Source organism: Theobroma cacao, chromosome 6 (genome assembly GCF_053813885.1).
Source record: "Theobroma cacao isolate CCN51 chromosome 6, ASM5381388v1, whole genome shotgun sequence".
In the NCBI taxonomy this organism is placed as follows: Eukaryota; Viridiplantae; Streptophyta; class Magnoliopsida; order Malvales; family Malvaceae; genus Theobroma; species Theobroma cacao.
The window spans coordinates 26,385,009-26,406,985 of record NC_142644.1 but is presented as its reverse complement, the minus strand read 5'-3'; the positions used below and the strand labels follow the sequence as shown (position 1 = coordinate 26,406,985).

The following is a 21,977-nucleotide window of genomic DNA, read 5'->3' as shown; positions in this document are numbered from 1 at the left end:
GATTTAAAATAAAAATATATGACATTGATTGAGTATAATAAAATAATAAAAAATTATTTAAATTTTATTAAATAATTTAATTTTTTTAAATATTATTTTTTCATATTCTGTCAAGTACTTTTGCATTTTAAGTCTTAATAAACAACAATATAAGGTTTTATCAACGGAAAAATTAAAAAAAAAACAATATAACATATTATAATGAAAATAATGATTTTGAAATGGAATTTTTTTTATTGTAACTCAACTTATTTTTCACATCATAAACTTTGTTTCAATCTTTAGAACAATATTTCATCAGCATTGGTTCATATTTATAATTTTTATTTATTGAATCTAAAACGTGATCAAATTTTTTTCCTTTTAATTAATGATATGTTTGCATAAGGTTTGTGTAAAGTAAAACTAAAGTCCATTGCCCTCATTAACGCAAAAGAGACCAAGTTGTTCCAATAATTTGGCTTTGTAATTGAAAGCGTTTTTGAAAAAATTGAACTTGTTCTATTTATGGAACCAATGGAGGCTATGAATGTGATGGTGAGCTTATGGCTCCCGTGCGGGTTTCGTCAACTTCAACTTGGAAACCAAATAAATAAATAAAATAAAATAAAAGAAAAAAAAGTAGTGGTGGGCTAGGTCACTTTTGCAAACTTTTCAAGTCTGGAAGGCTCTTCACACCTGATTCAACCTTCTTGACAAATTAAGCAGCCCCATTTTTCTTTGTCACTCTCTCATGTGGTCCTCATGGCTAATGGTTATCCATTTTTGGCTTCTTTTTCCTTTTTTTTTTTTTGTTAATAATCATCACTCTTTTCTTCCATATTTATTGCTTTGGCTACATGGATATTATTAAATTATATCTACCCTATGTATAGACCATAACAAATTTATAATATGTATAAATCTATAAATCGTTAAAATTTCAAATATCAATTTAAAAATCTTAGATTTGAAATCACAACAATAGGAGGACAATGAGGTTAATAGAATGAAAAATGATTGCTTTTTATTATGTAATTAAAAATTATTTAAGTAAAAAAATTAATTATTAATGTATTCATTTATAAAAATGGTGGGATTGATCCTTGTGAATGAATAACTTGATTTAAATGAATTTGACCACGTATCAAACTAAATACTAATGAAACTTATGAATCCAGATTTTGATTTGAAAATCCATTGTGGAATTTCATGTTTCGTTATTGAATTTTCAGCTTTGATTTGATTGAAAGTTTTGAAGTACACCAAATTAAAAGGATGGGTATCATATATATGGTCAAATTATGCAACTAGGCCCTATACTTTATCAAAATAGTAGATTTATATAATAATTTGTTAAAATTAAGTCCATGTACTTTTCAAAAATGACAATGTTAGTTTAATGTGTTAAAAATTTTTTGTTATCTATACTAATATGACGTTTGATTGTGTTGATATGGTATTTTCTTGTTAACATGTATAAAACCTCACTTCTTAAGTTAGGTTAGATTTGTAACCTAACTCGGTGAACTATAATTTTAATGTTTTTGAACTTAAATTCTAAACTATTTTGATATAAAAATTTCATGTTTTGATAATCAAAGGTGTTTATTTGAAGGATGGGGATCTTTAGGGGTCAAATGAGATTGTTTTGATCTTTAAAATTTCTTTATGGACCATAATCGATAGATCAAATCTATAAAAGGTTTATAAAAAATAACTATTGATAGATTGGACAAATTTATCAATTGATAACAACTTGAGGCAAATCTAATCTATTAATAGATTAGGCGCAAACTTGAAAAAAAAAAAGAAAGGTTATTTCGTTCTCTTTTCATACTCATTTAAAAATCCGACTTTACTTTTTTTGGCTAAAAATGTGGTTTTCATTAAGAACCCAACCACTTTCTATTCTTTTTTCTCTCAACTTTCATCTTTATCAAATTTACGGATTTGAAGCATTTCAAAGTCACTCTCAAACTCACATTTTGATTTTTGAGACTTTGGAAGGTAAAGTTTCATCTTTTTAAATCTCTAAACTCATGGTTTTGATTTGTTGAACTTATGAATTCTGGGAATTCATTTTTGTTTATGAAATCTTAGTATTTGATTTGGTTTGGGAACTCTCAAGCTCACCAAGGTAAAGTTGCTATCAACTTTAGTTAGTGGTGGTTTAAATCCTTTAGTTAAAGTTGGAGCAACTGCTGATTTGTAGATTCAAGGATTGCTGAAAAATATTTGTGGTATAATAAATGATTATTAGTCTAAGATTTTGTTGGAGAACCTAGTATTTATGATAGAAACCTTGTGAATAGGTGTTGTTGAAAAAAAGTTGAGTTTTTCGAAAATCGAGTGTTCAACGAAATGTGCTAGAGAAGAGGCATGCTTCATTGATGTAGGTATACAACGTTTTTAATTATTTAATATAACTAAGCAAGCTTATTCTACAACTTTGCATATAAATTAATTTTGATGAGTTTGTGATATGAACAATGGTTTACAAATATGTTTTGATGAAAACTATAGACTATGTATATAAGTCTACTATGTCATAGTTTTGAACATGGGGAACAAGCCTTTCAAAGTTTTAACATCTCAAACATCTCATTTATCTATGATTGATGGTTTTGAATGTTGATATGAGAAACAATTTCTCCTTGATGAGACCATAGTGTTTTTAGTCATTTATTTATGAGATTATTAATTTGGTTGATTGACCTTGATTTCATTATGTCTCAACCTCTATGATATGTTGGTTATTGAATTCACCTTTTGATTGAAATGAACTTTGAACATTGGATTTTTTGTAATGTGATTGGTGGAGCTTATTGGGATAAGGACTTGTAGCTAGTGATAGTAGACACTAGTCATTGTGCATAATGATTTGTAGCTTGAGTTGATGGCAACATTTGCTGGAGACTTGCTGGATACTGGTAGCTAACATAGTTTTTCCTTTGATGTATGGTTGTCAGATATAAGCAATGGATTGTTCTAAATAGTGTGACGACACTAGGTGATTTGATTGTTCTCGGCTAGTGCTCCACGTTTAATTGAGTTAATGTCTAATGTGTTGGATTTAGACTATGGATGTTGTCTATTTTGATGATTGAACTTTGATTACTTGACTATGGATGGTTATTAGTCTTGGTTGAGGTTTTAATGATGAGGGTTTTTTTTTTTTTTTTGCTCAATTAACCTATTGATGAGTTCTCAATTGAAAAATTAGGTTCTATGTCAAAACTATCGATACTTTCTTAAGAATATCGATAGATAGCTTCTAGAAATCTTTAAACTGCATTCTGTTTAGCATTTATCGATAGATGTTCTTCAGTTATCGATAAATCATGCAAATCTATAGATACTTCTGAGCAAAGTATCAATAGATCAGGTTTACTTTGAGTTTAACAATTTTAAAAGGTTTTTTAAAACAAAAAGTTAATTTGTTTTAGAACCAAACTTATGTAAATCTCTTTTATGTTTTTGAAACACTTCTAAATTGAGTTTTAATAATTGGTTTCACCCAAATTAATTGTATTGGTTTATAAACTTTAAAATTTATTTTAAAGATTTGTGAAACATTTTTTAAACTATATTTTATTAAAACATTTGTTATCCTTGTATCGTTTGAAAGTTAGTAGACTTGGAGTTATTATGGACACATGTTCCTTGATTCATTTGAAAGACAATGAGTTGGAGATCATGTGGATATTTGATACGCTAGAAAAAGCGAGTTTGTTATATGATGTCGCTTAGAGAAACGGGATTCGATTTATAGTTATGCTAGAAAAAAACTGGTTTTGCAAACATTTGATAAATGTTTATTTGCCTATTTCTAAAAGTTTATTTTCATAAATACTTTACCCTATCAGCTTGTTCCCTTTCTCATATCTACTTACGGAGATATTTAGAACTCACACATGTAAGATACACTTGTTATTTCAAATCAATAGATTGTTTGGCTCGTTGTCTTTTGGTAAGAGCTACTTTTACAATTAGTGTTGGTAGGTCATGGTCATGGCACCCAGCAGACTTAAACCCTTTAATTTTGAGTCGTACTCCGCTGGTCTAGTCTAGTGTTTTATATTTAACTATTATAAATTATAACTTTGTTTATGTCACGTAATAATTGATATTATAGATAACTGCCATGAGATGACTTATGCGTTGTATTCGTCACAGAATGGCTTATACATTAGATTATGATGTCTGTTGCATTGACGTTATGGGCACGTAAGCGTGCAAATTGATATGGTATTTTCTGATATATGCTACAATCATGTTTATACTTTTTTTGCATATGATTCCATGGTGATGAGTCCCATGAGGCACATGTGAGCATTTTTTATTTTAGGCTTGCATGGATTAAGAGAATCACTCTAATCGATATCCTTGCACTAGTCATGGTCCCAAATTTGGGTCATGACAATATGACATTGAATTTGATGACATGGTAATAATGATATAGCATTTCATGAATGATGTAGTGATACTGTCGATATGACATGATCAAGTACTGACATGGATTTTATAACTGTGGACATGGAATTATTTAATGTGAGCTAATGGTTTTAAATAGGATTGAAACATAAATAAATCATAAATATAAATAAGTTTTTAAGATTAAGGAAAAGAGTATTATAAGACAGAGAAAAATTGACTATCTGTGCTTCATAATTTAAACTATTGAAAAGAATGTTGTGAAATAAATAAAAAATGTTACATCATCATTAACAGATAATCATATTCAATGTTACATCAGTAATAAAATATCATGTCAATATAAATAATAGTTTTTTTTAATATTATTAAAAATTAGACTTATATATATAACCGTTTATTAATGTATAAAACAATTATTTTGTGGGTCATTTCAAAAGAATATACATATACACACACTACTAAAGTTATACATATAAAATAATCCTTAAGCCATTAATTTGTCTTGTTTGTAATGATTAAGGTTTGATTTGGATGGACTATTTGAGGTAGTAGTAATAGTTATTCATGTGATCAACATGGGAATGATTAATTTATAAGATATTGAATAATTCAAATTTCTTCATATGCTGTTCCAAACTTAGAATTAGAACAGTGTTTGTCCGTTTGAAATAAAATAAAATAAAAATGTTAGTCAAATTTAGACTGCTGTAGTTGGTTTGGGCTGCGGGAGGCCCTGACAAAATATGCAGAAATAAAGAGCTAAGGAAGCAAAAGCAGTTATGAAAAGGTCATGGCACATAGATTCCATCCCTGACTTTTTTTCTTACCAAAAGAAAGAAAAAAAAAACTTGAAATTGATTTTTTAATCCCCAAATCTATATATATATATACCATAATTAAGTTCAAGCAGCCTTTATGCAATGTCTGCAAGGAATGCATGTCTTTATTTGTTGGGATGTTCTTCTGGGTGTATGTTTTCCACGAGATCCCCATGTAAAGGTCTAGAAATGAAAAGAAACGTAATAAGCCAATTAAAGTCAACCTCAAGGCCAAATGGATGGAGAGATGACAAGAATAATTCTCATCAAGTTGCAGATCAGAATTTCAATGGAGTCAATCCTAAAATCATATTAACCGATCACCTTCACTTTATTGGGAGTATTCTTGGTTTCAATAATGTCAACCAAAATAAAAATTGAAGGGTGTGAAAGCAGTCTTGTAATCCTTCATAGCACAATTAAAAGGCAGAATCCCATCCATCAGAAATGCAAAGTTAGCATCAGCTGAGATGCCATATCCAAACCAACCATATTGTTTGAATGAGAAAAATAGAATCGACCCGAGCCACAGCCACAGCCACAGCATGCCAAGCATCACTCTACGCAATCTATCCTAGCAAAACTTATCTAATCAGAGGAGATAAAAATAAAAAATAAAATCAACCTTTTCCAATTATTAAACAATTTTCTAATATCTTTTTATTGGGTTTATTTGAAAATTGAAAGTAATTAATCATATTAAATGGTTAATGTGACGTGACGAAAGAAAAAATTGAATTCTCCAATAAAGAAAAATAGAATCAAAATCCCTCTATCATGTTCATACCTTATATGCCTTTTGTTCAAAGCTAATTAGACAAGATAAGAAGCAAGTTTCGTGCTTTTACTTTCCTGGTTAAAGTATTGCCATTTGTCAACCAAGTTCAGTCCCCATTCCAGTCCAAAGCTCTGCCCATAAAACATCTCTAGAAGCTGTTGGAATGTCCAAGTGACAAGAAAAGTTGACAATTTCCCCTTTTTCTCCAAGGCTTTCGAAAGTGGGTGACTTTCAGTGCCAAGATTTAGTGGGTAGAAGTGGGAAATTTTAGGCTAGCTGTTCAAAACTATGCATCGGATTCGATTATTCAACCGGATTGTTCTTAGCACTAACATAATGGAAAAGAATATTGTCATTGTACAAATTAAGCCCTTTTCTTCCTTTGCAGAATTGCTTACATGACATAAACATCTGATTAGATGGATGATTAGGATAGGTTACGTCATGATTAAGGAACGGCAATTAAGTTAAACTGAAATGAAATGGTGGGTTCAAACTTTAAACATGCTTTACTTTACCAACATGATCAAAGGAGGTTCAAGTATTTCTCTTCATGTCTATTAATTGTGTATTTTGGGAGTTATGGCATGGATTTCCGAACCTCACACTTCCATTTTAATAAGAAGAAAAATAATATCAAACTTTGTTGACGAATATTTCAATCACCAAAAGAAATTAAGGAATTCCCACCAACATATGGATGGAGCATTACAGAATGAAGATCCGCAAATGCTCCCAAACAATGTATTGTCGCATTGACAAAAACCTCTTATCTTGTAAATTTGTTGGCTTCTTCAGCTCAAAATTACGCCCTCCTCTACTATGTGGTCACAGAGATCGTGTCGCATTTGATGTTGTGTTCTTTAGCCTTGAAACTTTGAAGCACTTTTTCTTTCAGAGTCTTTTTCGTGACTCTCCTTGGATCAGCAGAGATAAGCTAGGTACCATGGCTCAGGTGTGGCTGGGAATGACCACATCGACTACCCATTCTTCCTTTTGTTGCAATTATATACATTTTATTATTTCTTTTCATGGTTCACAACAATTTATCATAAGACAAAGAATTATTCTTCCATTTTAATGATAAGCTGTCACAGCCTTGCTAAGGGCCTTCACTTTTTTGGGCCATGTGAACCCCGAAAACAGGTCTGGCATGAGCTCAAACTTTTGCACCATATCTAGTCAATCATCATTAATCACACCAAAATGACCTAGCCGTCGGTTAGCTTTCTTACTATTAGCATAGCTTGAAGTAACTCTACAATTACCCTGATATTAAAAGCATGGTGATTGACATTTGGCAAGTAAATAAAGATGCAATCACATGACTTGCAGCGAAATTGTCACCTTGCAATGGTGGACTTACTTGACAGAGAGGTAATAGAAAGCCAAAATCAGTGTAATCCCATAATATATCCTTTTTTCAAAATGGAAGTTTTAAGTTCCATATATCCATAACCAGAAACACCAGGGAGACAAAAAAACACAAAACTACTGTTCAGTCATCCATGTTCTTCATGTACTCCTTTGAAAGTTTAGTCTCCGTTATTAGCTGTTGTTCCCTGAGAAGAGAATATCCTGATTCAAGTAAAGCCTCAACCGTTTGCTGTTCAACAAAACATAGAGTCCGGTTAATCATACAAGTTGCACATTGAAGACAGCAGAAAAACTCAATTGAAGTATGCAAGCTTCAAGCCTAGGTCCTTTCAACTTACTACACACCATCTCTCGGAATAGGTATCAAGATGCGTTAATATAAAGTACCAATCAAAAGTCAAGGATTAGCAAAAGACTGGAAAGGGAAATCTACTTAATTTTAATTAAATAGAACAGAATCACTAGCTTCTACAAATGTTTCCACCAACTGAATAGAAGATGCAATTTCTTTGGGAGTTTTCTTTGCTTCTATTTCTATATGTTGTCTTTAGTTGTTATTCAAAGAAAACTGGCACTGCATTTGTTGGTATCATAAATGTATAACCAATTTTACTTGAAAACTTTGTTAACAGCATATGAATTGTCTCTAACAGGTTAGAATGGAAATTAATTAGATGATCTGTGATTTCATTACACAACCTTTGGAGGAGTATATACAGGGAGTTCTTCATTCTTTCTTCGTCTGAGCAGCTTGTGTCCAAGTTTTTCAACTCCTCCAATATCCTCAATCCACTGTAATGGAAAAGGAGTAAGATGATGAATATACATAAAATCACTTGTTTGCTTTAAAGAAATGAGAAATTTATGTCCATATGGACTGATAGCATAAAACAGGATGGAAGTATTAGATACCTTTCCAACATGATAGCATTGTACCAACAATATTCAGCAATAATCAGCAAGGTAAAAGCAATAATATTGCACAATTCAGGTATGAGAATCATTTATGAGAAGAAAGTCTACAGATAGATTGTCAGTGCCTTACACACCAAACTGGAGAGAGATATACCTTAGCAATTGACCTGTCATATGTTCGTGACCTAAGAGCTCCATAAAAGTCCAAGGCTGTCCAATAACCAAAATGGAAAAAATTCAATAAATAAATAACATATTTTTTTAAGCCGGCAAGAACAGGGAATCCATGATTAAATCCAATGTCATCATTGTTCTGTCTATACATGTGCTATAGGAGTGACAAAATTTAGTCATGGAGATCATGAAGGCTAAAGATACCTTGATTGGGAAATTTATCCACAATATTTACAACGTCATCCTTAGATATGCCATCTTTCTCATACATTCGGTGAACAATGTTCACAATATCTTCATGGGTAGGCTGCCTGTATCACAAATGATATGTTAGAGAATGATGATAATTCTTCAAACCACCACAAAACCATAATGTGTTCGTATCAATAAAGCACCATGTATAATACCACTTGATATTCTATAATCTAGATTCAATTAAACTATGGAAAATTTTTGATAATAGAGCATTGACTCTAAGTTGAAATGGATCCTTCAATAAACTGTAATAAGCCAAACTACTACTACTTTGCTCATAAACATTTAACATTTGTTAAAAAAACTTTAGGGATAAATGACAGTGACTCTGCTGGTTGTTCGGAGAAATTCCATTTTAAGTAAAAGCAGAGTCTCTATAAAAGGAAAGTATACAATTTAATTTGTTGCCATTTATAATCACAAACGAGGGAAGAATGCAAAAGAAAAAGAGCAAAGAATGAGAAAATGAAATTTATCACATAAACATGAAGTGTGGAAAAGTGTTAAGCAGGTTGAGAAAAAAATAATTTTCACAACTACCATGAATAGATGCTGTTCAAGTAATCAATGCAAGCAATATGGATAAGTGCCTTGATTGGGGCAGACACATTTCGTGTCTATATACGCCAGTAGACACTTGGCTCCTATAAATTGGAGTTATCTAAACACTATGATCTAATTCAAGGCAAAGTACTCATTCTTTTTTTTTTTATTTCTTTTGAGGGGTGGCGAGTGGGGAAAAGGGATGGGAAGGGGCTCTGTATTCTGGATTATATCATTTACCAGTAGAACTTTTCCATCCTTCCATCACGAATCAAGGGAGCATAAAGGGTTGAAAAATCATTCCCAGTGGCAATGATAGGGATTCTATTTGTTATATCTGATTCTCGCCAATCTTGTCCAATGCTAACTCTGGTTGGATTATCTGACAAATTCATTAGGGTTCCAACAACAATTTGATTGTTGACTGTCATTTGAGTGTTGCCTAGATAAGATGAGAAAATTATATAAATGTCATTATTATGAATCAGTATATAACTGAACTTTTAACCAATAAAAAAAGACAAAAAAAACTTATTTATCAAATGAATTAATATAACTTAATCAGGCATGTTTGGGTACAGTTCAAGGTTTTTGGCTCAAGGAAACCATTAGCTCACCAAATCTACCAAGGCCAGCATCAATGTCATTGATCATCAGACAACTCATCTTGCCCTGCATTAGTTCAGAAAAAATTCAAACAAATGTGCATTCAGAAAAATGGCAGAAACTCATTAAAAATGATGTGGTATATCCATCAGCACAATAACATGAAGATAATTGCAAGCGCCCAATGTTATGGTCATTGTTGTTCTGTTTTCTCTACTAATAAGTCTGACATAGTACTGGTTTCTACAGCAACGGAACAACTTTAGCCTTCTTCAATCTCTGTAAAGCACCGATGAACTCCTTTAAATCTTAGATGTATAGGAACTGCTGGCAACAAAGCCACATTGACTGCTTGTTTTATTGAAGCACTACAAATCTACAATAATCAAAAGGCTGCATAGGTAGCTGTATGAGCCCATGCAATGGTGAAATATTAAGACTTTTTTTTGGTCCAACTCTCCTCTGGGAAGAAATAGAATTCACTATCTCAATTGGACATTTTCATCTAATTTGGTAGATCATTCACAAAATTTTTCAAGCATGTGCAAATGATTTTTAGTTGAAGTGGCTAACAAGCCATCCTTCAAATCAATAGACTTTGTCAGTAACAATGTACTACTTAAGTACACGTCTTCAAATATTGAGGGGAAGAAAACTCCAGAGACTAAATACTTATTTTATTCCTGACAAAGAGTAAGATAGGCTAAGATAAAACCTACTTTTTCTCTTGTCCCCTCATGCTTTCTGCTGTTCTTAACTCTATTTCATACCATCAATGAGTGAAACTTGAAGGAAGATCCCATGTTATCATGCAAGAGGATCACAATGTACTTCAAGAAAAAATGGAGGAACGATATGTTCTTTGACACATTAAATAAAACTATCAAAAGGCTAATGTCACACGCATTGAACCATAAGTATAAAAGTGCATTATTAAACTTCATAAACCCAGACATACATATATCAAGAATGAGAGTGGTAAAGCTTCTAACTTGGTTCTGGACCACTTGGGAAGCTGTTCTATAGCGTTCACGTATCAGTTTTCCTGGCTCTCCTGTTGAGGAAAGAATAATCGAATAAATCAAGTAACTAAATGGACTGAATCTCCTGATATACTTGGAGAAAGATAGAGTTCGACATATCTATCTCAGCAAAGAATAACTTGTAGGCAAGAAAAATGAAAATCACTTATTGGGTATATTTTTTTTTGCTTTTTCTGTAAAAAATCATGTTGGAAGAGATAATGGAATTTCTTTGAAACATTAACTCTCCTGAGAAAAAAAAATAACATGCTTCAAATGTGTGTTTTCTTTTTTTTAGAAAAAAGTATCAAGAGCAAGTTCGACAATAATTTTGACGAGGCAAAAGAAAAAAGAAGAAGGAAACACACTAGTAGAAACTTGTCTTACCAGCCCTTTCAGATTCTAGTTCCCCAGCAGACATAATTACAGGTTCAATCCCCATAGCCTGAAAAATGAGTTCAGTTTGGAATGATTTTCCTTGTCCTTTTCCTCCCCAGATACCTGTAAGACAAAATGCCAATGTTTAAGTTAGACAATACTGATTTTGTAAGAAACACAAGTCAGAAAGAGAATCTGCAACCCATAAGATATTTAATGTTTGGCAAAAAAAAAAAAAAATAGTTAATGTTGTGAAATATTCTTTTCAAATATAAGTATTCTGGAAATTATGATCAAGATAACAGTGAGAAGGATGGAGTCAGATAAAAGGAACACTTGAATAAATGAACCAACCCTGACCACAAATTTAAGGACAAGCAAGTATGTCTAAGCTTTTAGCTCTCTCTCCGCTTTCCAACCAAAAGAAAAAAAAATGCCACTTGATATTTTCAATATATACCTAGAATCAAAGGAATTTTCACATTGAGAAGATAAGCAAGGTAGTTCTTCACGATGTGGCAGACTGCAGTAATAGAAAAGGGAAAAAAGTTATTATGCAAGACGACAAACAATACATATATTTCGTAAGTGGCAAAATTTACACAGGTCATTATATAAAAAACTCACTGTTGAGATGCACAATCATAGAAGGTTGGCAAGTGGAAGATTATACATCAGAGATAACAAGATTATGGCATGGTAAACAATGACAGATAACGGTGGATATTCTAAAAACAGAAAAATCAAAGGTCTACACAATTCGCTCATTTCTGCCAAATTTCTTACTGCTCCTGTATCATTCATCGCAGTTTTCTCATCCTTGTGCAATTTCATAGAACTTACCAACTTTATCCTGTCAATGAGAACAGCAAACACAATGTAATGTTAGCTTCTGACCAATCATAGTAGACAAAAAGGAGGGAGAAAAGGAAATGCAATAACAATTTGTTATCTATATAGATAACAGCAGCAAAAAGATTGTGATTTCCACATTTTGGGTAAAAAAGTAGATGACTCTGCAGATGCAGTAGTCTCAGAAGCTTAGGCGAAAGTATGGACATGTCGATTCCAACTGATTTTAAAGCAAAATTAGAACTAGAAAATGAAAATTCAAACCAGATAGTAAAGTTGAATTAAAGATTATTATATGCCAATTGCTGCAGAGGTGAATATTTGACCAAAAATAGCAACTGTAGAATGAAAATATGTATGTAAGCAAACAAATATAGATCTATCACATAACAAGCAGCATGTGAACAAGAGAGAAACTAGTATGAAATCATGTAGCAATCTTCATACTTTACCTATTCTACAAGTCCAGAATGTAACACATTGGCATCTCTAACTTCAAGCAAAATTGAAAGAATTCCACAAAATTCATTTACAATCCTTAAAGGCCACTTCAATTTACTGTGCTAATTCCATTTGGCTTATAACAGAAACAAGACCTTCTAAAGCTACACACATTCTAGTCAACTTATCATCCTGAATCATAAAAAAAAAAAACAACCTTTAACTCAACTTTCCAAAGATATGCAATGAATTGTAAACATATATATATTTACCATGAATGCAGGAGCGATGTAATAATCCCCTTGTAGATACTCAAATGACTTCGTCACCTTCTGCCTGTAATCAAACACAACATCCGCTATAAAGAAAAGAAAAGAAAAAAATAATTAATTTCATGTCTTTGAACAATTTCTCAGAAGTCAAATAGAAGAACAGGAAAAGCAAGAGGGAGGAAAATTACAGTCTCTGCCAAGAAAATTCCCAGCAAAAAGATCATCAATGACACCAGCTCTAGCACCAACGGCTATGTTCATGTTATCAGCTTCCTTGCCAAGCCTGTAAAGATAATCTCTCCCTTCTGAATCTTTGGCTTCCCAGGAAGACTGCTCTGACAATCTCTTGGGTTCCTTGGGATTATCAATATTACTGTTATCATCATTATTCTTGACTTGATTGGGAGTAGATTTCGAAGAGCAAGAAATGGGAAAGGAGGAAGAAACTGACAAGAGTTTCTTCGGAAAGACTGAAGGGAGAATGGAAGGGAAAGAAGAGGGAACTCTGACGAGAGCCATCTGGGTTCTGGGTTCTGTTAGCAGTTTCCTGGGTTATGTGGTCCTTTTTTTTTAGGGATAGGTTGGCAGTTTTGGAACATTTGGCTCCACAAACAGACAACTTGCAATTGTGTGATTCTCCTTTTCAGCAGCCTTTTGGAAACCCAAAGGGCTGAAGTTTGTAACTGAACGCATATGAGACCGTTGTGAAGGTCTAGAACAACCGCGACATCTTTAGCCCAAGATGTAATACAGCATGGACCAATTAAGAATCAGAACTATTACTCAAGCGATGTTTGCAAGTTAAGGGAGTAGCTTGAAGTGGTGCACGGATTCAATCTTTTTTTGTGCCCGCAACACAATCTAAATGAAGTCAATGAATGGGCTGCCGTTATCAAGACGATGTTTGCAAGTTATAAAATGATGATGTGGAGTAATTAGGTGAATTTCAAATGCCCTCGTTATCAAGACGTGTGGATTCAGATCTCATCCCATGATAATGTCTTAAAGTTATACATTCAGGTGAAAGCCCGAATCAGGAAACAGGATATATCTCATAAGTTAACTTAAATTTCACTTATCAAAGAAAGTAATGCAGTTAGTTGAGTGCTCAATTTGAAAGAGTTCTCTTTTAAATTACTTTCAGATAACAGCAAATAAAGCCAAATGACATTTAGAAACTGACAAATTTTGCACAAATCATTCATTACATTGTATGCTTATTGGTCTAAAACAGTAACCTCAATCAAACTTCTCAGGACAAATTGTGCTAGTTTCTATTTTGGATGCTACGAGCCACTTCCAAAGATTGAAAACAACTTTACAACCTGCTTTTTCACATTCTTATATTATCCTTCCCATGCTTTATTTGGTCTCTTAGTGGTTCTGACAGCCACCATGGTCCTGAGTCCATTCTGCTCCACACGCATAACAAAATTCGAACTTACATCTGCAACCACAAGCGTAGACAATGCCCAATAAGCTTGAAGATCAGACAAGAAGCCTACCCAGATAAAGTTATTATAATAGCTATTGCTTTGCACCAATCTATAACAGAGAGCTAACGGTTGATGTAATGAGGTTCGGATCAATTTGGGAACTTTTAGTTCAATCCTGCCCTCCCATCGAGCGTTGTTAATTTCAAACGAAATTAGTTTCAAACAGAAATATCACAAATTTCTGTAAGTGATTTCTAAGCAACCAAGCATAATTCAAAGTTTCTGATAAGGAATATATTTTAAAACGTAGACTGACCTGCAAGTGATATGTAGACAACCTTCGGTTCTTTCTACTATGATATGGCAACTGGGACACCTGCGCCATTTATTCTATTTGACAAGCTTCCTCACCATGAGGTCTTCTCTTCCTCTCTCATCCTCAGTCAGGTTCTGATACTCCTCACAATCGATCCCGGGATGCCATGGAACATGACATTGGGCACAGAACAATCTATGGCAGAAGGGGCACTCACATTCTGCGATGACTTCTCCTTGGTTATCATTCAGCAACAAGGCCGAACAATCCTTGAAAGGACAGTAAAGTCGTCCACCCGTTGCACAAAGTAGTTCTTCACATAGTAAATCCTCCCAAAGATTGACCACCTCCTTAGGAAGCAGAGGCCTGCATGCTTCCAGTTCCAAAATGACTCTGCAATCCCCTGGACACATAATTATAGTTATATTACCCTCGAGCTTTGTCCTTACATGCATGCTAATGCAATCAGAACAAAACGAGTGAGAGCAACCCGAGATTGGGAACATTTGACGCCTTTCTTTTCTTTCAGCACATATCTCACAGAAACTTAGGGAGGATTCACCAGCTTTTGTTGCAGACTTCCTTGCCTTGGGCTTGAGCATCGACGAGGTTGCTCGGATATTCATCGGCCTTGAGGTTGAGGATGACCCAGTTTCTTTGACTGAAAAAAATATTGCATCTTGAAACTTGTAGACAGCTATTCCCAAATAAAAATATATATATAATAAAAATTAATAAAAAATAAATAATATAATAAAAATTAAAATTTTACAAAAAAAGAGAAAAAAAGAAAAAAGAAAGGAACAGAGACCAGAGACCTGTGAAATCACATGATTGCACTTTGGACAATTCGGATCTTTTAAAATGACGGCAGATTCAACAATAGGAGATACTGGGGAAGACCAGAAAACGATAAAAAAAATCAATCTTTTAAAAACAAAAACCAAATTCAAACAACAAAAAACCACATATCAGCCACCAAAAAAATCCTAAACTACCAGCAGACTACCCTAACCACAATCCACAACAATCAAAAAAATCAGAAAATAGATAAAAAAAAAAGAGACACAAAAAATGAGAGGTGCAGTGGATAGTGAAGGATTCTCGATTTGGGTTTTCTAGGGAGGGGCTGGACCCCGGAGACCCAGATCCGGTCGGCGGAGGAAAGAGGACTCCAGCGAGGGGGACAGAGGGAAGGAAGGAGAGAGAAGAAGAAAGAGATAGGGAGAAACAGCGTCGGCGAGGAAGGAAAGAGAGAGAAAAGAGCGACGCCGGGAAGAAGAAAGAGAGAAAGAAGAGCTGCGGGCCAAGAAAGAAAGAAAGAAAAAACGAAGAAGAAGAAGAAGAAGAAAGAAAAAAAAAAACCCCTAGGGAGAAGGTAGAGAGAGAAAGAGAGAAAATATGATAGGGGAAGGAATGGTTTAAATACCTAGGGCTTGAATGCCAACAACGGCGTCGTTTTGTGGTGTCTTCGGGCGATTGTATTAGCACCAAATGGTGCGTTGCAAGAGAGGAACGCTGGTGGTTTGAGGGAATATGCAGATTGTGGACCAAATTTCACCAAGCTCACTATATTTTCTTACCACCAGGGCCTCCTATTAGGCCACCTAAAGGCCTTGCTGCACCTTGGGTCAAAAAGAGCCCACACAAGGGAAGGTCCTTCTTCTTTTTTGGGCTATTTTTTGGATTTAGTTTTAATTAAGTATATTGTGCATTGACCTAGTTCAGTGTATTGAAAAATATTTTAGTTAAAATATGTGAATGGTTTAAATAGGATGAAAAGAAAAAAAAATAAAATAGACTTGCGTAAATGAAAAAGATAGAGGAGACAGAAAACACGTATATTTAATCATAAAAAAAATAAATTAGGTATATAATAGAAATAAAATGTTAATACAAACTTCTTTATATAAAAAAATAAAAATAAATAAATAAATAACATGACATACTATAAAACCATAAATATAAAAATTAATGATAATCTTGGGATCATCTTATAATAGAATTTCACTTAAAAAAGACAAAGAGTTACTTCTTTCGAGTAGATTTTTTAGGTGCGGAGTTCAAGACGGATTTTCACCGAAACGTCGGTATAAATCCAAACTTTATACTCTAATATCCATTAACTCAAATAATTGTTGTTAAAAAATAATATATATTAAAAAAATAAATTTACATAATATTGCATTTAAATCTAAATTAATGTAATTAGTTAATTAGCTTAAACAAACATCACTAAATAAAGTTAATTCAACCATTAAAAATTAATTAATTGTGTATTTCATAAAATATATAGTTAAGTAAAAAATATTAATCCATAATGTTAATTAAGGAATATAGATTTAAATAAAAAGCTCTAAAAAAATAATATACATTAAAAAAATATATAATAATAAATAATAAATATATGAACAAGATAATAAATCACTTTAAATTATTAAACATATTATTGCATTAATAACGAATCAACTAAATTAATAAATGCGTTCATATAGATATCATCATTTTGTCCTGTCATAGCATGTCACGTTTATCTTGTTAATGAGATGAGAATTTCGATGTTGGGATTTCCTCAAAGAGCTCGTAGAGACGAGTTCTTCCCAAGATATTTCTAGGTGAGGAAAACTTCGAGATTTCACCAAAACATTGGGATGGTCTATGAACGATTTTTCGATAAAAGATTACCAATCTCATCATTTAAAATTGAACAAATCATAGCATCATTTTACGATTATATCATGTGCATTCGTAAAACTGAATAAAAAATTCAATCAACTAATATAATAAAAAATTAATTAATAAGTAAGGACTATGGAAATATAGGATAAAATTAAAGGTAGTTTACAATAGGATAACTTAAGATTAACTGATACTGTTCATGAAACAAGCGCCACGGAGGTACTAACCCTTTGCCATGCGTAACCGCACTCACAAACCCATCTCTAAAAATCGTAAACCAGTTATCGTTCTTTCGACGGACCAAAAATTAATTTAGGATTTCGTCGATTAGAACCGAGTTAATAGGTGACTAATCAAACCTAAAAAAGACGATTGGTGGCGACTCCTAACTTGTTTTTTCACCACGTCTAGCTGTTGGGTTTCCTGACGGCACGTTATAACAAAACTGCAACTGTTCAGCAAACTTGGCATCTAATTGCTGTAAATCTCCTCCTTCGTTTCCATCAAGGACTTCTGACAAGTAAATCTCTTCTGCAAAATCAAAATCAGATGAACTTGTTCCCATGTTACAAGCAATTACTTACTGTCCCAATCTTCTTTCTCCTGCTATTTAACAAGTCGCTACGAGAACCATGGTTTATAAAATGGCTTAACCTCGAAGCTAATTTCTAACTTGCTAGGAAGATGTCCTCCCTGATTTAAATCTTAGATGTATAGGAACTGCTGGCAACAAAGCCACATTGACTGCTTGTTTTGTTGAAGCACTACAAATCTACAATAATCAAAAGGCTGCATAGGTAGCTGTATGAGCCCATGCAATGCTGAAATATTAAGGCTTTTTTTTGGTCCAACTCTCCTCTGGGAAGAAATAGAATTCACTATCTCAATTGGACATTTTCATCTAATTTGATAGATCATTCACAAAATTTTTCAAGCATGTGCAAATGACTTTAGTTGAAGTGGCTAATAAGCCATCCTTCAAATCAATAGACTTTGTCAGTAACAATGTACTACTTAAGTACAAGTCTTCAAATATTAAGGAGAAGAAAACTCCAGAGACTAAATACTTATTTTATTCCTGACAAAGAGTAAGCTAGGCTAAGATAAAACCTACTTTTTCTCTTGTCCCCTAATGCCCTCTGCTCTTCTCAACTCTATTTCATACCATCAATGAGTGAAAACTGGAATGAAGATCCCATGTTATCATGCAAGAGGATCACAATGTACTTCAAGAAAAAATGGAGGAACAATATGTTCTTTGACACATTAAATAAAACTATCAAAAGGCTAATGTCACACGCATTGAACCATAAGTATAAAAGTGCATTATTAAACTTCATAAACCCAGATATACATATATCAAGAATGAGAGTGGTAAAGCTTCTAACTTGGTTGTGGACCACTTGGGAAGCTGTTCTATAGCGTTCGCGTATCAGTTTTCCTGGTTCTCCTGTTGAGGAAAGAATAATTGAATAAATCAAGTAACTAAATGGACTGAATCTCCTGATATACTTGGAGAAAGATAGAGTTCGACATATCTATCTTAGCAAAGAATAACTTGTAGGCAAGAAAAATGAAAATCACTTATTGGGTATAATTTTTTTTGCTTTTTCTGTAAAAAATCATGTTGGAAGAGATAATGGAATTTCTTTGAAACATTAACTCTCCTGAGAAAAAGAAATAACAGGTTTAAAATGTGTTTTTTTTTTTGTTTAGAAAAAAGAATCAAGAGCATGTTTGACAATAATTTTGACGAGGAAAAAGAAAAAAGAAGGAAACACACTAGTAGAAACTTGTCTTACCAGCCCTTTCAGATTCTAGTTCCCCAGCAGACATAATTACAGGTTCAATCCCCATAGCCTGAAAAATGAGTTCAGTTTGGAATGATTTTCCTTGTCCTTTTCCTCCCCAGATAGCTGTAAGACAAAATGCCAATGTTTTAAGTTAGACAATACTGATTTTGTAAGAAACACAAGTCAGAAAGAGAATCTGCAACCCATAAGATATTTAATGTTTGGCAAAAAAAATAAAATAGTTAATGTTGTGAAATATTCTTTTCAAATATAAGTATTCTGGAAATTATGATCAAGATAACAGTGAGAAGGATGGAGTCATATAGAAGGAACACTTGAATAAATGAACCAACCCTGACCACAAATTTAAGGACAAGCAAGTATGTCTAAGCTTTTAGCTCTCTCCCCCCTTTCCAACCAAAGGAAAAAAAATGCCACTTGATATTTTCAATATAGACCTAGAATCAAAGGAATTTTCACATTGAGAAGATGAGCAAGGAAGTTCTTCACGATGTGGCATACTGCAGTAATAGAAAAGGGAAAAAAGTTATTATGCAAGAAGACAAACGATAAATATATTTCGTAAGTGGCAAAATTTACACAGGTCATTATATAAAAATCTCACGGTTGAGTTGCAAAATCATAGAAGGTTGGCAAGTGGAAGATTATACACCAGAGATAATAAGATTATGGCATGGTAAACAATGACAGATAACAGTGGAGCATCATTAGTAGTATAATGCTCCTATTAGAACATATAATGGCAAAAAATTAACATCTAACTATATGGATATTCTAAAAACAAAAAAATTAAAGGTCTGCACAATTCGCTCATTTCTGCCAGATTTCTTACTGCTCCTGTATCATTCATCGCAATTTTCTCATCCTTGTGCAATTTCATAGAACTTACCAACTTTATCCTGTCAATGAGAAAAGCAAACACAATGTAATGTTAGCTTCTGACCAATCATAATAGACAAAAAGGAGGGAGAAAAGGAAATGCAATAACAATTTGTTATCCATATAGATAACAGCAGCAACAAGATTGTGATTTCCTCATTTTGAGTAAAAAAGTAGATGACTATGCAGATGCAGTAGTCTCAGAAGGTTAGGCGAAAGTAAATATGGACATGTCGATTCCAACTGATTTTAAAGCAAAATTAGAACTAGAAAATGAAAATTCAAACCAGATAGTAAAGTTGAATTAAAGATTATTATATGCCAATTGCTGCAGAGGTGAATATTTGACCAAAAATAGCAACTGTAGAATGAAAATATGTATGTACGCAAACAAATATAAATCTATCACATAACAAGCAGCACATGAACAAGAGAGAAACTAGTATGAAATCATGTAGCAATCTTCATACTTTACCTATTGGTCCTATTCTACAAGTCCAGAATGTAACACATTGGCATCTCTAACTTCAAGCAAAATTGAAAGAATTCCACAAAATTCATTTACAATCCTTAAAGGCCACTTACAATTTACTGTGCTAATTCCATTTGGCTTAGAACAGAAACAAGACCTTCTAACGCTAATCACATTCTAGTCAACTTATCATCCTGAATCATAAAAAAAAGAAAAAAAGCAGCCTTTAACTCAACTTTCCAAAGATATGCAATGAATTGTAAACATATATATTTACCATGAATGCGGGAGCGATGTAATAATCCCCTTGTAGATACTCAAATGACCTCGTCACCTTCTGCCTGTAATCAAACACAATATCCGGTAAAAAGAAAAGAAAAAAAAAAAGGGAATTAATTTCAAGTCTTTGAACAATTTCTCAGAAGTCAAATAGAAGAACAGGAAAAGCAAGAGGGAGGAAAATTACAGTCTCTGCCAAGAAAATTCCCAGCAAAAAGATCATCAAAGACACCAGCTCTAGCACCAACGGCTATGTTCATGTTATCAGCTTCTTTGCCAAGCCTGTAAAGATAATCTCTCCCTTCTGAATCTTTGGCTTCCCAGGAAGACTGCTCTGACAATCTCTTGGGTCCCTTGGGATTATCAATATTACTGTTATCATCATTATTTTTGACTTGATTGGGAGTAGATTTCGAAGAGCAAGAAATGGGAAAGGAGGAAGAAACTGACAAGAGTTTCTTCGGAAAGACTGAAGGGAGAATGGAAGGGAAAGAAGAGGGGACTCTGACAAGAGCCATCTGGGTTCTGGGTCCTGTTAACAGTTTCCTGGGTTATGTGGTTTTTTTTTTTTTTTTTTTGACGGATAGGTTGGAAGTTTTGGAGCATTTGGCGCCATATACAGACAACTTACAATGGTGTGATTCCCAAAGGGCTAAAGTTTGTAACTGAACTCATATGAGACCGTTCACCGTTGTGAAGGTCTAGGACAACCTCGACACCCTTAGCCCAAGATGTAATACAGCATGGACCAATTAAGAATCAGAACTATTACTCAAGCGTTGGTGCAAGGAGTCAATCTTTTTCGTGCCCGTAAGACGATCTGAATGAAGTGAATGAATGGGCTGCCGTCAGGTTGACATAATTCATGAGGAATTTGGATTAATTAGGGCTTGGAAAAACATAGCTGATTTATTTGGTTATTTTGGAGATTAGGTAGAATTAAAATCTAGTTAATGATCTAAGATATCAGCAAGAAAATTGTCTGTGATGTAGGTCAACGTCCCAAGCCTGGCAATGCTAAGTTCTAAAATGATGCTAAACCTAGTGGCCTTGACCTGAATTTTGACCTTTGTTGTTGTTTCCTCTACATAGAAGTTTCCAGGTTCCTCAGAGTCATCAAAGTACTGGATGTTCTTACCTTTATTTCTGACAATGTGGAGTAATTAGGTGAATTTCAAATGTCCTCGTAAGTATATCAAGACGTGTGGATTCAGACCTTATCTCATGATAATGTCTTAAAATGATGCATACA

At 33.4% G+C, this 21,977-nt stretch overlaps 2 protein-coding genes and 1 pseudogene across 3 annotated transcripts; all 3 read right to left on the bottom strand.

The window, feature by feature from the left end:
* Positions 1 to 7,398: 7,398 nt before the first annotated feature.
* LOC18596338 (P-loop containing nucleoside triphosphate hydrolases superfamily protein) lies at positions 7,399 to 13,485 on the bottom strand. Its single transcript, XM_018123349.2, has 12 exons — positions 13,039 to 13,485; positions 12,851 to 12,936; positions 12,129 to 12,138; positions 11,746 to 11,808; positions 11,295 to 11,408; positions 10,878 to 10,939; positions 9,897 to 9,951; positions 9,520 to 9,721; positions 8,686 to 8,792; positions 8,462 to 8,517; positions 8,092 to 8,184; positions 7,399 to 7,621 (listed from the first exon to the last, which is right to left on the bottom strand). The coding sequence occupies exons 1-12, from the start codon at positions 13,367 to 13,369 to the stop codon at positions 7,514 to 7,516; spliced, it is 1,287 nt and encodes a 428-aa protein (XP_017978838.1). The 5' UTR covers positions 13,370 to 13,485; the 3' UTR covers positions 7,399 to 7,513.
* Positions 13,486 to 14,020: 535 nt separating this feature from the next.
* On the bottom strand, positions 14,021 to 17,991 carry LOC18596337 (E3 ubiquitin-protein ligase RSL1-like; annotated as a pseudogene). Its single transcript, XR_016027248.1, has 3 exons — positions 17,715 to 17,991; positions 14,603 to 15,288; positions 14,021 to 14,297 (listed from the first exon to the last, which is right to left on the bottom strand). The product of XR_016027248.1 is annotated as an E3 ubiquitin-protein ligase RSL1-like (transcript).
* Positions 17,891 to 21,524, bottom strand: LOC18596336 (uncharacterized). The gene is made up of 6 exons (XM_088807792.1): positions 20,913 to 21,524; positions 20,724 to 20,809; positions 19,985 to 19,994; positions 19,533 to 19,595; positions 19,084 to 19,197; positions 17,891 to 18,731 (listed from the first exon to the last, which is right to left on the bottom strand). The coding sequence occupies exons 1-6, from the start codon at positions 21,241 to 21,243 to the stop codon at positions 18,436 to 18,438; spliced, it is 900 nt and encodes a 299-aa protein (XP_088663918.1). The 5' UTR covers positions 21,244 to 21,524; the 3' UTR covers positions 17,891 to 18,435.
* Positions 21,525 to 21,977: the final 453 nt, after the last annotated feature.

Coding starts and splice junctions, on each gene's coding strand:
- LOC18596338 (XM_018123349.2), bottom strand. CDS start 13,369: ATGGCTCTCGTCAGAGTTCCCTCTTCTTTCCCTTCCATTCTCCCTTCA. Junction 9,952..10,877: donor CCCAAGTGGTCCAGAACCAA/GTTAGAAGCTTT, acceptor GAACTAATGCAG/GGCAAGATGAGTTGTCTGAT. Junction 9,722..9,896: donor TGCTGGCCTTGGTAGATTTG/GTGAGCTAATGG, acceptor CATCTTATCTAG/GCAACACTCAAATGACAGTC.
- LOC18596336 (XM_088807792.1), bottom strand. CDS start 21,243: ATGGCTCTTGTCAGAGTCCCCTCTTCTTTCCCTTCCATTCTCCCTTCA. Junction 20,810..20,912: donor GAATTTTCTTGGCAGAGACT/GTAATTTTCCTC, acceptor TTTTCTTTTTAC/CGGATATTGTGTTTGATTAC. Junction 18,732..19,083: donor ACTAGAATCTGAAAGGGCTG/GTAAGACAAGTT, acceptor TTTCCTCAACAG/GAGAACCAGGAAAACTGATA.